Source organism: Aspergillus affinis (genome assembly GCF_023601865.1).
Source record: "Aspergillus affinis strain CMG 70 chromosome Unknown NODE_108_length_126046_cov_85_726607, whole genome shotgun sequence".
Taxonomy (NCBI): domain Eukaryota; kingdom Fungi; phylum Ascomycota; class Eurotiomycetes; order Eurotiales; family Aspergillaceae; genus Aspergillus; species Aspergillus affinis.
Window position 1 is genome coordinate 40,584 of NW_026515889.1, and position 15,807 is coordinate 56,390.

The following is a 15,807-nucleotide window of genomic DNA, read 5'->3' on the forward strand; positions in this document are numbered from 1 at the left end:
CTAGCGTTCGTCCCACTTCTAGTCCCTGGCCTCGATCGACGGAAACGGCCATCCCCGTTCACGGCCTCCTGTTTGGACGGCCTCTTTTTTCTTAATTTTTTTTCCTTCTCCCTTTTCCGCTACAACTTGGACCACTTGCCTTACCGGTGAACGTCTTAATCTCCAAGCGACCTCTCATGGCTTCCTGCTATCCCTATTCCGTCGGGTTGATTTCCCCCTTGTAACCATCGCTAATTTCTACTTTGTCCTTTCATTTCTCGACCCGTTTCTCTTTAATTTCTCCGCATCGCGGCCTCCGCTTCGCTGAAACACCCGTCGTCAGTTCCCAGATCTCTGGACAGCTATCTATCTGTCACTCCCGCACGTCCGTGTGTGTCTCGGCGACATCCCTGTCGCCTTCCTTCCCGCCGATGTCCCTCTCGCGATCGCCGTCTCCCCACCCAGGAGCAGGATGGTCTAGTCCGGGCTTGACCCCGGGCAGCGGAAGCTCAACACCGCGCAGTGGGCTTTTGTCTCCGAATTCCTTGGGTCCGGGTGGAATCTCGTGGGCTGCCGCCAAAGCGAAAAGTGAGGAGGTTCGAGGATATCCGTCATTTGCGACGAGGAACAACGGATTCTTTTCGCGATCGAAGCGCCAACTTACGGCCACTTTACCGCGATTTCGGGGAGGCTCTGGATCACCGGACGATTATTTTGAGAAGAAGGATGTATACTATGATCGGGGTCGAGGCTTCTTGTCTGGCGCATCTTGGCGCTCTTATGGATTTGGTCGCACGATGCTGCGTCGTCTCAGGTTGCGCTATCTGCTAGCTCTACTTCTAGTGGTCGTTGGATATCTGTGCTTTTGGACGTGTATGTCTCGATTGGTCTCGGTGTGGATTGCGCATTGCGCATGCTAACTCATGGCGGTAGATTCTGTTGAGCACTATAGGCGATCGCCACTCGGCAGAGGACACAAATTCGTGGTGATTCTGGAATCCAACGTGGAAGGTGGCGTTATGGAGTGGAAAGGAGCCACCGAATGGGCCGTCGAACGCAGCAGCATTTGGAACAAGAAGAGATACGCGAGTCACTGGGGGTACGAGTTGGAGATCGTCAACATGCTGGCCAAGAAACGGTATTCGCATGAGTGGCGCGAAAGCTGGGAAAAGGTCGATCTTATCCGCGATACCATGCGCAAATACCCGGACGCCGAGTGGTACGTGTTTACCTGTCGCAGAATACCGGGAGTACACTGACAGGTCATGGTTTTAGGTTTTGGTGGTTGGATCTTAACACATGGATCATGGAGTACTCGTACTCGCTTCCCGACCATATCTTCAAGCGTCTGGACGAGATCGCATACCGCGACATCAATTTCTATAACCCGTTGAACATCACCCACCCCCCGACGAGCGCACACCTGGACGATGTTTCTCGATCGCCTGACGGGGACCAAGACCCATCTTCTATCGATTTCCTGTTGTCGCAGGACTGTGGCGGATTCAATCTGGGTTCTTTCTTTATCAAGCGCTCCCAGTGGTCGGATCGGCTGCTGGATGCCTGGTGGGATCCCGTTATGTACGAGCAGAGGCACATGCAATGGGAGCATAAAGAGCAGGATGCGCTGGAGTACTTGTACACCACCCAGCCGTGGATCCGCAGCAAATTCGCCTTTCTCCCGCAGCGTTTCATCAACTCCTTTCCCCCAGGGGCATGTGGAGATGGCGATGACCCGGATGTGCACTACCTGGAAGGTGGCAGGGATTTTGTTGTTAACATGGCAGGATGTGATTTCGGCCGCGACTGCTGGGGCGAGATGTCTCAGTATCGGGATTATAGCAATTGGCTCAACCGGTCGTGGCGGGAGCGCATGGAGGATTTTACGCAGGATCTTTACCAGCGGATTACTGGACGAGTCGAAGGTTCAGAGCCGCAGCAGTAAGGTATCGACCTCACCTGATTCAACGATATGATACGTCAATCAGCTTCTTGATTTGTCTTACTACATACATTGTTTCCACTCACTGGGGTTTGGACTGAGTGATTCTAGGACCCAATTCATCCCGTTGGGTTTAGCTTGGCGATACATGGAGTTTTGGTTAACTGTTCTTGATTCTGTCATTGTTTTCTTTTGTTTTTGTTTTTTCCGTTTCATTTTTAGACTTCGCTTGCACTTGATGTCCAACTTCCTGAATGATGTTACTTTGGCAAGGCGTTTTGGCCACTTAACTTTCAATTGTATTCCATCAATAAAACTCATTAATGGACCGAAATCGAAGTTCGTGTGAATCATAAATTCGCTAATTTTCATCACTTTCAACCTCCCTATACTCATACTAGTCATCTAGTAAAATTCCGCGTCTGTCGCTCTTTATGGTTTATTTTATGTTGAGGATCACGTCGAAGCCGACTTGGTATATGCCTAGTGCTAGGAAGGGGTATATTTGAGGGAACTATGAAGTAAAGTTCGGCCATACGGAGGGACAGGGCCTCACAAACTTGCTTTATGCATACGCTTCGCCTTGATGTTGCCTTCTGGAATTGTGTGCTCGATTTTTGTATATAGTTTGAGCTTGGCACATCTCCAGTGCCCCATGGGAGGTCATTAGGGCCGGGTCCCCCCTCGGAGTACCTTGGACATAAAACGATACTACTACTACTACTACTACTACTACTACTACTACTACTGCTATGAGCCTATGACCTATATAGTAAAGTTCTTATTTGTGTTTCTTCCATTCGCTGTCTCTATAGGTACCGAGTGTACTGAGAGACCTTTGTAGATTTTTTTCTTAGTTTTTTCCTATAGGCCTTTATACCCATACTTTAATCTCTATACTAGAAGCGATATAGAGTATAAATTTATAATCTCTTTGAATTTTGCTTAACAACATACCACATATGACTATAGTCTAGTGACTCTAGTGTGACCTCGTAATAAAACGGGTGCTGGAATAGAGTGTAATTGAATAGTACACATACATATACAGTATCTCAACTCCGTAGTAAGTAACAAATCCTCATACATCCAGGAAAAACAACCTAGTGCTTAGTATTATCGAGTTACTTAACACAAATAAGACCACATTACACCCCAACCGAGCCTTTGTCCATTCTTTTTTCAAAGTTTGTTCTTCAACATCTGTCCACTCAATATTTAGCTCATCCCATGACTTCTGGGTCCGATACTCGTCATAGAACCTCCTGCGCATCACTTGTAGATGGCTGGCCAGTTTCGAATGGATTGCCGGTGCCCGGGTATACAACGAATGAGTGCAAGGGGGTAGGAAAAAGTAGACGCGCTGAATGTTTGAGGTCGTGCGCGCCGTCATGCCCGAGAGACCTGTGTGGGTCCTCGGTGCCCGAGTACAGAAGGAACAAGATTCTATCAATCTATTTCACACATAAATCCACATCCTGCTCAAGCTCTCACGCATGCTTTATTCAACATCTGCTTTTTCGTATCCCTCTATTTCAGACACACACACACACACACACACCCAACTCGTCGCTGAACTTCTTATGCATGGCCTGCAGACGGCTGACTTCGCGCGGGTCCCCAGTGCCCGAGTACACAAGGAACAAGGCTCTATCGATTTATTTTACACACATAAATCCACATCCTGCTCGAGCTGTCTCGCACGCTTTCTTCAACTCCTGCTCCTCCGTATCCGTCCACTTCACAGTCAACTCGTCCCACGGCTTCCGGGACTGGTATTCGTCGCGGAACGTCTTATGCATGGCCTGCAGCCGGCTGACTTCGCGTGGATCCCCGGTGCCTGAATACACTACGAACAAGGTGCAGGGGGGCATGGAATCGTACACACGCTGAATGTTCGACGTTGTGCGCGCCACCATGTCCGAGAGACCCTGCAACTCATCGTTATCGGTGGGGGTGGTTTCTTCCGTATTACAGCCACCTTCCAAGTTATCGGGCCGCGGACCCGGACCTCGCGACGAATCGGCAGGGAGAGGAACAAGCGCCGTGGATTCATTGGCTTTGTTGGGATCGGGCATGCGGTTGCACCAGCCGCGGTGCATTTCGAGCTCGCGCATGCGTCCCCAGGTGAAATCGACGCCTTCACTCGGGATAGAGGCGTTAGAGGCGTCGCCGTTCACAGCAGAAGAGATTCCCCGCGCAACTTCCTCATCGTCGCTGCACCCGATCGCAACCGTCGCCTGCGATCCAAAGCCGCGTTCGGGACAGCCCCAGTCAACCACGGCACCGGTGCGGCCGTCGTTGGCCGTAGAGGACTTTCCGGGTCGGGCGGAGCGCGCGAGGCGCTTGAAGATGCTTTCGTTTGAAGCCTCGCTGGTGCCCCATCGTTCGCCTTTCTCACATTTCTGTTTGACGAGGTCAAGCACGGCGACGGAGTCTTCGATGGAGTCGTGGCCCGTTTGGCCTTTTTGGATCTCCTTGCCGAGATACTTCTGGCAAAGCCATTTTAAGCTGCATTTCAGCGGTGGACCGCGAGGGTGCGGGTAGATGAATGTGGTGTCGACGATGAAAGGATGAGTGAGTTTGAGGGCAGTCAGATCGGAGTTCAGGGAGTGGCCGACAATAATCGTGCGTGGGGTGAAGATGGAGAGAAGCTTTTGTTGGATGTCGGCAAGAGTGGTCGTGACAGGATCCAGCTTTTCTTTCGTGATTCCAGAGAACCGGGTCAAATAGTCAATTACGGGTAGCTGTGGCTTCACAAGCTCGTCGAGCACAACTTCACCGTCCCAGCGTATCAAGCTAATGCGCGTGAGCTCAGAGTTGCCGCCTTCCGTGACGCACATCTCGCAGTCCATGGCCAGGACCTCCCGCCCAGCCGTCATACTTCCTTGCTGGATCTCTGCTTCGGGGATTTCGCCTTCTTCAAGGCTGTTAATGTGGGTGTCTACCCATCCATCCTCGGCTGACTGGCCGAGTCGTTTGCGATGTTCGGTCAGCTCAGCCTTCTCCCTTTCTGTCGCGAAGAGAGCCGGGTGGAGAGGGTAGTCATTTTCGCGGAGGTCCTCAAGACTACTAACGAACTTGGTAATAGGCGTTCGCTTAGGCTGGAAGGATTTATCCATCTTCGCCTGCTTCGGGCCCTTTGTACCGTTGCTTTCCTTATTTTTCGGTAGAGCGGACAACAAAATAGCCTGGAGTGGAGAATGTACTCGGTTGTATTTGGAATCCCCGGGAGCTTTCACCGGCCAGACATGAGGGAACAACTCAGCCAAGGGGTGCAACGGCTCTGGCAAGCTGTCGCGCGACAAGGCGCGGGGATTAAACTGACTCGATCGATCCTGCGGGGGAAGTCCCTGTTTCCACCGTTGAAAATCGCTCTGTTTGGGGTCCTGTTCCGTTTCCTCTGTATCCATGGCGCCCTCCTGCTCCGCCGGGGCGTCGGTGCTCGCATTGTTGTCTTTGGGCGCCTGCAAGGAGATTGTCCCATCGAACATACCCAATTCCAATCCCGGAACCATCAAAACCACGATTTTCCGAACACGAGGCGAGTGCTTGATTGAGATCCATTGCGGCGCGATGCCATCTGCAAAGCAGTAGAGTAGGAGGTTCTGCAAGTCGGCGATCCGAATCGAGGATTGAAGCTTGCCTTCAACGTAATTGAGCTGCGGGTATTTGGTCTTCTCTCCATCTATCCCCCGTTTTTTGGTAGGTCTTTTCGACACATCGTCCCGGTTCTGCGCTTGCGCCGCCGACTCTGTATCTGCTGTCGGGTTATTTTGAAGCCGAGATAAAGTCTGACCGATTCCGAAGGAAGTATCTGTATTCGAACCTTTAACCGGGTCTTCGTCATCGGAATGCTTGCGCTTTTTGGAGCCGGCCATGTCTGGGCTTGCGGCGACCATCCGGAGTTGGAGAAGGAAGGGTCAATTACAGCAGATCTCTGTACAATCCGCTTGTCGCGTCTAGATCATGTACGTTCAGCGAATATCCGACGGTTCCAGTCAGTAATCCGGTCTCGCAAAAGCAAAAGCAAAAGCAGGCGCATGTGCAGAAAGCAGCGTTGCCCCGGGATGCCAAACGAACCAACTTTTGTAGCACGTGATGATAACGATAACAGGGTTTCCGGCCTTACTGGATTCGGCAATGTATCGCCTTGTTGCCTCAGGCAGGTGGGGATGTCTTGCTCGATGCAGTCATATGTTCCTGCTACTAACACACACTACCTAAACACTACGGAGTACGAAGTACAGACTACTCCGTACTGAGTAGGTAAAGTTATTCTCCGTCAGCAGCCATGTCGGCCTGGCAGCCTGAATCGTGCCCCAAGCCAGCAGCCATACGGCCTGACTCAGCCGATGGTGTCACCGGAACAACGATGCTCCCAGTCTACGGAATATCGCCGGTTTCGATCTGATAAGCCAAATCTTCTTTGCCTTCGCTGATCTTCTGCTTCCTTCGTTCTTTTCCTTGTTAACTCCCCCGCCAAACGCATTGCCGGCCGCTTCCTTTCTTACCGGCGTTCTCTTGCGAAGACCCATCTAATATTCAGTATTCAAACTCCCATTACTTTCGTCAGCTCACCGTTCATCGGGATACTTAACCCTCCTCTCCCCTCCCCCCACTACTTTTCCGATTTCTCCCTCTTCCTCTCCCCCGCTAGGAACCCCACCCGACACCGACTCAACTCTCCTCACACAGTTTTCGCCATGTCGTCCCTCATTGAAATCGACTCAGAGCTTCACCTGAACTCTATCACCCAGTCTCTCCCTCCCTCCGCCCTGCTCGTCCTCTACTTCCACGCACCATGGGCCGCTCCCTGCGCGCAAATGCGCGCCGTCCTCTCCGCCCTCGCTTCCCAGTACCCGGCCACCTCCCCGCCCTCGATCGCCTTCGTCAGCGTCAACGCCGAAGAACTCCCTGATATCTCAGAAGAATACGACGTCACTGCCGTCCCCTTCGTCGTGCTCATCCGCAACGCCACCGTCCTTGAATCCATCTCCGGCAGTGAAGCCACTAAGGTACGCGACGCCGTCGAACGCCACGCCGGGTCCGCCGCTCCTGCTGGTGCTCCCCAGGGCGCTAACATCCCGCCGCCGCTGTCCGCTGTGCCGCGAGAGAACGGCCCCGCGACTGCGACCCAGCCGCCTGTCAACGCGAACGCCGCCGCGGCCCCCGCGCTGACCCCCGAACAGTCCAAGGAGGCGCTGTTCGCTCGCCTCGCGGAGCTGGTCAAGGCCGCGCCGGTCATGCTCTTCATGAAGGGGACGCCGAGTGCGCCGCAGTGCGGTTTCAGTCGGCAGCTGGTGGGCATCCTGCGGGAGCGCAGCGTCAAATACGGATTCTTTAATATTCTGGCGGACGAGGATGTGCGTCAGGGTCTGAAGGAGTTCGCGGAGTGGCCGACTTTCCCTCAGTTGTGGTGTAGTGGGGAGTTGGTTGGTGGATTGGATATTGTATGTTTCTCTTTCCTTCTCTGTTTTCCTGGTGTTTTTTTGTTTCTTTCTCTCGCACCTCTCTTGTCTATTGCAATGACGCTAATTATTTATCTCCAATGTACAGGTTAAGGAAGAACTGGAAAATGATCCCGACTTCTTGAACGCTTTCTCCGTGAACAAGACCGCTTGAGCTTTTGTTCCTTTCCTTTTTTTTTCCCCCCCATATTTATTCTTCATAGATTTCCAGGAACCATGGTGTCGGTCCATTGGCATGTATACCAATGTCTTTGGTCTATCGGCCTTGATTTACTATTATTTGATGCTGAGTGTTAGATTATAACTAGCGATGAGGAATGATTTCACTTTTATCTTATTCTATCTCCCTTCTGACTCAATGTATTGAACGTACGCTTGAAAGGGGATAAGAGAACCCAAAGAATATAGGAATTGGTCGCTTGAAAAACGCAAAGATAAAAAAGTATCTTACATACATGTTGAAATACTTATATATGGACCTGTACGTTGGCTTTCCTCTAGCATCGAATCTACTGACAAACTGCTCCATGAGCTGGCTGTCACGACGCTTGTGTATCGCAAAGCCAACTAATTGCAGTCAGTCGTCGTCCTAACCGAAGAATTTAGTTTCGGCCTCGTCACCCTCACCCCAGTATTCAGCTTCAGCTTCGGCGCTTCTATCGGCGAATTCATCCTCGGCCTCGTCGCCTCCACCGAAGAATTTGGCTTCAGCCATTTGGTCTGGAGCCAGTAACCCAGCCAATTTCATCTCACTCCATGTTTGCTTTCCGTTCGCAAGGGGATATTTGTACCAAGCATGGGGGTACTTTCGGCTGAGAGTCCGGAATTTGGACATGAGAGCTTCATCGTCGACGTAGGTACCGGCCAGCCAGCGGCTACCGCTGGTCAAGTCGAAGGGCCGCCGCGCATGGAGCACGCGGCGGTTCTCGAAGATGGCACACTCGCCGGGCCGCATTTTCCGCTCGAAGATGCGATCTTTGTCCTCCAACATCCGGGCAAAGTAATTCAACGCGCGCAGGCCCTCGCTGGCATGCTTGTACTTTCTCATTTTCAGAAGCCGGCCCTGGAAGGGCGGTGAATAGTTGACATACCGCAGGTCCATGTTTGTGCTTGAGTGGTATGACCCGACCTCGAAGACGGGCCAGCGGCAGTTGTAGACGTCGTCCTCATGGTTATACTCGTAATTGAGCTCCATCTGGGTAAGTCTTTCGAAAACCTGGTAGCAAGTCGTATGTAACACCTGCGCAACGCTGAAGGAGTCCAGGAACAGTGACTCGCCGCCAACGCTGGAGTTCTCGAGACAGTGCAGCAACTGGTATCCGGGCGGGTTCTTCGTATACATCAAGTCCATGTGGAAGTCGAGGTTCTGGTTCGTGTACGCGACGTTCTTGGCCTGAGGCACGCTGCGCACATCCCAGCTCTGCCCGTAGAAGGTATTCCGGAGCGGGCCCATCTTGGTCGCGATTTTCTCCACCTTCGAACGCGAACGGGTGTCTGGGATGTTCTTGACGAATATCAGCCCAGTCAGGGCCAGGTGGCGCATGGCCTCCACAAACTTGTTGTCGCCTTGCATGTAGTCCTCGTAGTCGATCCAATGCTGGGTTTGCTCCATCATGTCCCGATCCCATAAAAAGCGCCTTCTCTTGGCTCCGGCGGTGGATATTATAGGGATGGGAGTTGGGGCATGCAACTCTTCTAGATTGTATGTTGAGACGTGCGACCCACTGTGGCCTAGAAGATCATTTTTCCACTTAATTTCGAGAGTATCACCGTCCAGGCGAATCGACTGCGGGCGCACATGAATGTTGATATCGCTGGTCCGGAAGTTGCGCTGCTTGGAATGGGGGTCCACGCATTGAGGGCACCGACACGCATCGCGCAGCATCGTGTGCAGATACCATGTCCTACCATGTTTTTTAGGTATTCCCAGCATCTTTCCGTTGACGTAAATGCCCTCAGGGACCGGCCCTTCCAGGTCTAGCAGCGGTAAAGTTTTGTCGCCCACGGATTCGACAACTCTCCGGGCATCCATTTGGGCATCATGAGGCGCTTGAGGAGGCTTTTTCCCTGTTGACTTGAAAGCATCGACAAGAGCATCGGCAAAGTAGCATCGTCGTTGAAGCAAGAGAGATGAGGGTGCCACTGCTCGCGCAGAGCTAGTGAAAGCTCTCAGCAGGCGAACCATGGTGTTTGGATGTTGAACTCACGAAGAGGACGAAGAGGGGTGTCGAAGAGTCGGCCGTGAGGAGAAGTGGGCGCTTGTCTTGGACCTCGGTTCAGGAAGGTGTCACTGCGGAGATGGACTGGCGCCATGCCGCTTTAGTAGTTTAGTGCCTGGGGCAGTTACTACTCCGTATATACCTCAGGCATCCAATGCCGGTTTCATTTCCGCCTTTTTTTTTTTTTTTTTTTTTTTTTTTCCCCAGGAGAAATCGAGTTATCTAATGGACATGTCAGACACCATCTTCCTTGTTTCTCGCCAGAAAGACAAGACAATCCAATTCTTTACACTTAAACAACATTGCATACATCCCCACGGGGCTCAACTCGCAACTCCTCCGTTCCCTGTCCGTTCGATGCTCCCGCCCACTTGATCATACGATCTTGACGTCTCTTCCGCCCCCGGTTATCCCCGGATTTTCCTAATCTCAACTCCCCTTCGTCATCTGTCATATGCATGTCGGCCGGGGGAGAACATCTGAAGGATGAGGTGAGTGCACACTTGACTCTCTCCCTGACAGAGTATCGTTTACTTTGTTCATGACCGATCAATTGGTCTTCTGCTGGCGTTGGTGTGGTTGAGACTAAGTTCTGTTTCTTATCAGGGCACCCGGCGACAGGTCGTCCTTGCCGGTGGCATAGCGGGTTTGGTTTCCAGGTGCGTGCACAGTTCCCTTTATGCCTGTCTTTCTGTTTGCACAGGGAGAGTCTTCGGTCTTGATTCTAACTAGACCTGGTTTGTTTTGATAGATTCTGCATCGCACCCCTCGATGTCGTCAAGATCCGCCTCCAATTGCAAATCCACTCCCTCTCCGACCCGACATCCCATCAATATGTGAAAGGGCCAATCTACAAGGGCACGTTATCCACGATGCGGTCGATCGTGCGCCAGGAAGGCATCACCGTACGTCTTTCATTGATTCACCAGCCTAGATGAACCTCCTCCGATCCCCACCAAACAGCCACGATATCTAACCACCACCCCCAACCACAACAGGGCCTCTGGAAAGGCAACGTCCCCGCAGAACTAATGTACGTATGCTACGGCGCCGCCCAATTCACGACCTACCGAACAACCACGCAAGCCCTCTCCCAACTCCCCTACCGACTCCCTCCACCCGCGGAATCCTTCGTCGCGGGCGCCCTCGCCGGCGGAACCGCCACGGCAGCAACCTACCCACTCGATCTCCTCCGAACGCGATTCGCAGCGCAAGGCCCCGAGCGCGTCTACCGATCCCTCCTGGGCTCCGTGCGCGAGATCGCTGCGCGTGAAGGACCACGGGGGTTTTTTCGCGGGTGCAGTGCCGCGGTGGGCCAGATCGTGCCGTACATGGGGCTGTTCTTCGCGACGTATGAGTCCCTGCGGCCGACGTTGGCCGGGGTGCAGGATTTGCCGTTCGGGTCGGGCGATGCGGTCGCGGGCGTCGTGTCGAGCGTGTTGGCGAAGACGGGCGTGTTTCCGTTGGATTTGGTGAGGAAGAGGTTGCAGGTGCAGGGCCCGACGCGGTCGTTGTATGTGCATCGGAATATTCCAGAGTATCAGGGCGTGTTCAATACGATTGCCATGATTGTGCGGACGCAGGGCGTTCGCGGTCTCTATCGCGGATTGACCGTGAGCTTGTTCAAGGCGGCACCGGCCAGCGCGGTGACTATGTGGACGTACGAGGAGTCGTTGAAGCTACTGCAGAAGATGGATGCAGCGGCCGACGAGTGAAGTGCTTGCTCTTATAAATTGTGGTTGGTTGTACAGTATCTCGATCTATCATCTGGGCCGGCGCGTTTCCTGTTTATGTTTATACGCTCTTAGACATATTTCAAGACCAATTAGAATAATTAAGCACTTGTATTCTGATATTCTGATCCTGTAGAATACTCCGAATCACCCACAAGGAAATTTTTCGAAATTTTAAAATCAACGCTAGGCAAGCAGGAACAGAGGGGGGTTATCGCGAGCAGAAAGGACGGAGAAAGCATTACGTGTTAGGGCACGAGAGATTAGACAATACCAAGAATCAAACCAATCAAAGCAAACCAGACGAAGGGTAACCAGATCATTAGTACTCCGGCTCCTCGGCCTCCGGCTCCAAGCTGTCGTTGGCGACTTCCTCGTAGTCCTTCTCTAGAGCAGCCAAGTCCTCGCGGGCCTCGGAGAACTCACCCTCCTCCATACCTTCACCCACATACCAGTGAACGAAAGCACGCTTGGAGTACATGAGATCGAACTTGTGGTCCAGGCGACCCCAGGCTTCAGCGATCGAAGTGGTGTTGGAAAGCATGCTGACGGAGCGATCCACAGGGGCAAGCTCGCCGCCAGGGACGCGCACGGGTTTCTGATAGTTGATACCCAGCTTAAATCCAGTGGGACACCATTCCACGAGGTTGAACGAAGACTTGGCCTTGAGTGAGGCGATGGCCTGAGTGCAGTCACGAGGCACCACGTCACCACGGTACAGAAGAGCGACTGCCATGTACTTGCCATTGCGAGGGTCACAAACCACCATCTGATTGTTGGGTTCAAAGCCTAGAAAGTTTTAGTAGCTGTTCACGAGGCCGGATCGATGTATTTTCGCTCTGGGGACGGGCAGCACGTACACTGGAAGGTGAGATCCTGGACTCTAAAGCTTTCATGAGAGCTGCGGCTGCTACCCACCACGGGCGCATAAGAAATCAGAGGATAGTGAATACGAGGGAATGGCACCAAGTTAGTCTGGAACTCGGCCAGGTCGACGTTGAGGGCGCCGTCAAAGCGAAGACTAGAGGTGATGGAGCTGACCACCTGGGCAATCAAACGGTTCAGATGCTCGTAACCGGGGCGAGGGATATCTAGGTTGCGACGGCAGATGTCGTAGACGGCTTCGTTGTCTACCAAGAAAGTGCAGTCGGAGTTCTCAATGGTGCTGTGAGTAGATAGAACGGCGTTGTATGGCTCGACGACAGCGGTGGACACGCGAGGAGAGGGATAGATGGCAAACTCCAGCTTCGATTTTTTGCCATAGTCAGTCGAGAGGTGCTCCAACAGCAAGGCGCCAAATCCGGAGCCGGTACCACCGCCGAAAGAATGGAAGATGAGGAAGCCTTGGAGAGAAGAACAGTTGTCTGATCGTTGTTAGCAAGGCTTGTGATCAAGATCCCTTCGTTCAGAATTCTGGACGTACCGGCAACACGGCGAATCCGGTCAATCACGTTGTCAACGAGCTCCTTTCCGATAGTGTAGTGGCCACGGGCGTCTGCTATGAATGAGCACTGGTGTTCTTCCAGGTCGGGAGAGTCTAGACATACAGTTGTTGGCAGCATCCTCCTTGCCATTGATTAGCAATTCGGGATGGAAGAGCTGGCGATAGCTACCGGTGCGGATTTCATCGATCGGCTGACAGCGGGGTTAGCGCTCAATATTTTATTTATTATATGGGCAGCGTCATGCCCGGTGGTTACATACCGAAGGGTCCAGATCCACGAAGATGGAGCGCGGAACGTATTTGCCGTTGTTGGTTTCGGTGAAGAAGGTCTGGAAAGAGCCACCCTCGTTGACTTCTTCCGATCTCTCAGGGTCCAGACAACCATCGGCTTTGAGACCGTGCTCAAGGAGATACCTGAATTGATTAAATCGGAGTAAGTATTGATGGGCATTGATGGTTGCGGGGGAACGGGTGGCGGAACCACGGTGACAACGTACAGCTCCCAAGCACTGTTACCAAGCTGAGTACCAGCCTGGCCAATGTGGAGGTGACAGACCTAAAAGTGAATGATAAGACGGATTAGAATCAATCGGATTCTTCATGGATTAGACGAAATAGGGATGGGCCACGCGCGAAGGAACCGGAGAGGGGAACGGGTGCGGGGGAAGTAAATCGGGTATATACCTCGCCGCGCATGATGCAAAACTGGCGACTAGGTTTAGGCTCGACGTGAGAATCAGAGGGGTTCCCACGAGAGGGCTGATAGATTAATCAAAGTCAAGAATACGATGAAAGGGAAAAGGTGAGGGTGGGAAATCCGAAGAGGAAGAGAGGAAGAAGAGGGGAGGAGGGGACGAACGGTCGTTCCTGCCGGGCGGCAATAAACAAGCCATGCTCAGCCAATCACCGGCGCGCCTGCTCTCCTGCAACCATAGAGTGCCTAAAGTCTAAGGCAGGTAGGTTTACTTCCATGTTGCTTCGTAAACAGTCAATATATACACCGTCGACTTCATCTCTACGAACTTCCCTGGTTTGACTACGGAGCATGCGCCCACCACGTGCAGCTGCCGTGGAATGCGGGGCGCCCGGCGATGGTACATATAGTACACAGAACCTCCTTGGTTAATCGGACCTAGTTACAATATATCAAGGATCATCAATAATATACTCCCTACACCGTAATTAAATCCAATTAAATAGAATAGGCCCCGGAAACAGGCGGGGAAGACCTTTCGGAGAGTGACGGCTCCAAACGAACGGAGATCAGCAAGAACTAGTCTATACAAAACAAGCGAAGACGCTCCGTCCACCAAGAGAATTGATTGGGAAACCGCCGAGTAGAGACGATCCGGGTTTTCTGCGCACTGTTCAGAATATGCAAGAGGCCAGCCGACGATCAACCTGGGGAATTGTGCACATCGTATGGACTAACTACGGAGGGTGGATGCACTGTGTCCGACTGTGTGTACACTGTACTCCGTACATCAAGCGATCATCATGGCGTTTGAGACGTCCGTAAATGATATCATAAGAGACATGCTTGTCTGAGCTTATGATTCCCGGTTCGGTCCCAGCCTCTTAGACTCCCAAATGTGACTGGGCGGGGCAACCACGTCAACGATGATGTCGGAGGAAGTCAGGCAAGTCGATCGTATCCGATCACTGGCTATCAACAATGAGGGCAAACAGGATTGTTTCTGCTGGAATTTGACCGTGTCTCTGATTCTCCGTACTGTGTAGTCTGGGACCATTCGTAGGCCAACTGAACGGGCACAAAAAAAGTGGTGTACACCTCGCCCGAGACTCGGACTATTGAAAGCGGTAGTTAGATCCATCATCTAGCAACTTGGACCAAGAAGGAAGGTCGGACAATCAATAGAAGACCCCCAAAACCGATGAACGGGTGCCGATCATAAGACGTGCATATCCGACATAATCTGCATAATCCGGGCACGGGCATTTTATGACTTATGTCGACCATCTGATGCTGACAGACGCGACAGTGGTCAGAACCAACGCTATTAATACATTTAATATAATTAATATCTCGGCCGTCCCAAAGGAAAGTCTGCCCTGTCGTGATTGCGGCTTATCTTGGCAGGAAGCAGGTTAATTTGGGGCGGAAGCTGACCTCGAGGAACTGGAAGTCGACGACGATGTTTCACATTGATTTCCTCGGAAGGGCCAAAAAAAGGAGAAGCCGCCATGCAAGTGGTGCCTGAGGTGGCGTTTCTTGGCGGTGGCCACTTTACCGCCGGCCGTTTCGCCTCCCGCCCTGCGTACGCCTTTCATACCGTCAACAGGTCCTCTGTAAGAATTCAATTTTCCGGAACTTATTCTCTTGCTGAGGATTATGTGACTGGTAAGTGGCCCGGAGTCCGGGTACCTTACTCCTACAGTTACACGGGAATTGGAGGGAAAGTCAGACTGTCAACAATAATCCCCAATAGTCCGCGGAGAGGTTATCGTATGGAGTACCGAAAAGTCACGGGCGGGCGAGACACGCGCTGGCGACGTACCCAAGGTTCTCTCTCTCGTCTTTCCTCTTCCTGTTCTTTCCCCTCCCCCTTCGTTCTACCTCGGACTCCCCCCCGGTCATCGGTTCCATTGTTCCAGACAAGGATTCGCACTGTCACCATCCATCAACATCTGCCAACTGGGAGATCCGATCATGATCATTGGTTCAGACCTGGCGCACACAACTGGGTCTTTGACTTTCCATGGCCCCGGTTGGACCACTTGTAGGGACCACTTAGGGGCTCCTTAGGCTCTTAGCCACTACTCGGAGTAGCCTGGACCCCCGTGAGGAGACCATTCCTTGCCTGGTGTGTCGGACTGTCGCTGTATGGGCTTCGGTTAGCCCTGACTCGCAACCACTCGGCAAATCAATCGTCCTCATCTCTCTGCCATCCTGGTCATCATGATTTTGAACCTATCCCGGCAAAGGGAGCGATCGTCGCGAACGCCGGTCGACTCCGAGAGCCAGCTCTCTCTCGACCTGGAAGGTGTACATCGGTGG

The 15,807-nt window shown here is 52.5% G+C and overlaps 6 protein-coding genes across 6 annotated transcripts; 3 read left to right on the forward strand and 3 right to left on the reverse strand.

Annotated features, from left to right (window-relative positions):
- Positions 1-410: 410 nt before the first annotated feature.
- Positions 411-1,924, forward strand: KD926_000326 (putative alpha-1,6-mannosyltransferase subunit; the record flags this gene model as incomplete). The annotated part of the gene is made up of 3 exons (XM_053104271.1): positions 411-852; positions 913-1,198; positions 1,255-1,924. The coding sequence occupies 3 exons, from the start codon at positions 411-413 to the stop codon at positions 1,922-1,924; spliced, it is 1,398 nt and encodes a 465-aa protein (XP_052952428.1).
- A 1,655-nt stretch (positions 1,925-3,579) lies between these two features.
- On the reverse strand, positions 3,580-5,823 carry KD926_000327 (RNA exonuclease; the record flags this gene model as incomplete). Its single annotated transcript, XM_053104272.1, has 1 exon — positions 3,580-5,823. One exon carries the CDS (start codon positions 5,821-5,823, stop codon positions 3,580-3,582), a length of 2,244 nt encoding a protein of 747 aa, XP_052952429.1.
- Positions 5,824-6,627: 804 nt separating this feature from the next.
- KD926_000328 (PICOT family protein) lies at positions 6,628-7,546 on the forward strand (the record flags this gene model as incomplete). Its single annotated transcript, XM_053104273.1, has 2 exons — positions 6,628-7,374; positions 7,481-7,546. 2 exons carry the CDS (start codon positions 6,628-6,630, stop codon positions 7,544-7,546), a joined length of 813 nt encoding a protein of 270 aa, XP_052952430.1.
- A 435-nt stretch (positions 7,547-7,981) lies between these two features.
- KD926_000329 (putative Gamma-butyrobetaine hydroxylase subfamily) lies at positions 7,982-9,577 on the reverse strand (the record flags this gene model as incomplete). The annotated part of the gene is made up of 1 exon (XM_053104274.1): positions 7,982-9,577. One exon carries the CDS (start codon positions 9,575-9,577, stop codon positions 7,982-7,984), a length of 1,596 nt encoding a protein of 531 aa, XP_052952431.1.
- Positions 9,578-10,069: 492 nt separating this feature from the next.
- KD926_000330 (thiamine transporter TPC1) lies at positions 10,070-11,326 on the forward strand (the record flags this gene model as incomplete). The annotated part of the gene is made up of 4 exons (XM_053104275.1): positions 10,070-10,102; positions 10,218-10,270; positions 10,363-10,516; positions 10,610-11,326. 4 exons carry the CDS (start codon positions 10,070-10,072, stop codon positions 11,324-11,326), a joined length of 957 nt encoding a protein of 318 aa, XP_052952432.1.
- Positions 11,327-11,666: 340 nt separating this feature from the next.
- On the reverse strand, positions 11,667-13,484 carry KD926_000331 (tubulin alpha chain; the record flags this gene model as incomplete). Its single annotated transcript, XM_053104276.1, has 7 exons — positions 11,667-12,133; positions 12,205-12,708; positions 12,768-12,839; positions 12,892-12,979; positions 13,049-13,202; positions 13,286-13,344; positions 13,473-13,484. The coding sequence occupies 7 exons, from the start codon at positions 13,482-13,484 to the stop codon at positions 11,667-11,669; spliced, it is 1,356 nt and encodes a 451-aa protein (XP_052952433.1).
- Between the last annotated feature and the right edge of the window lie 2,323 nt (positions 13,485-15,807).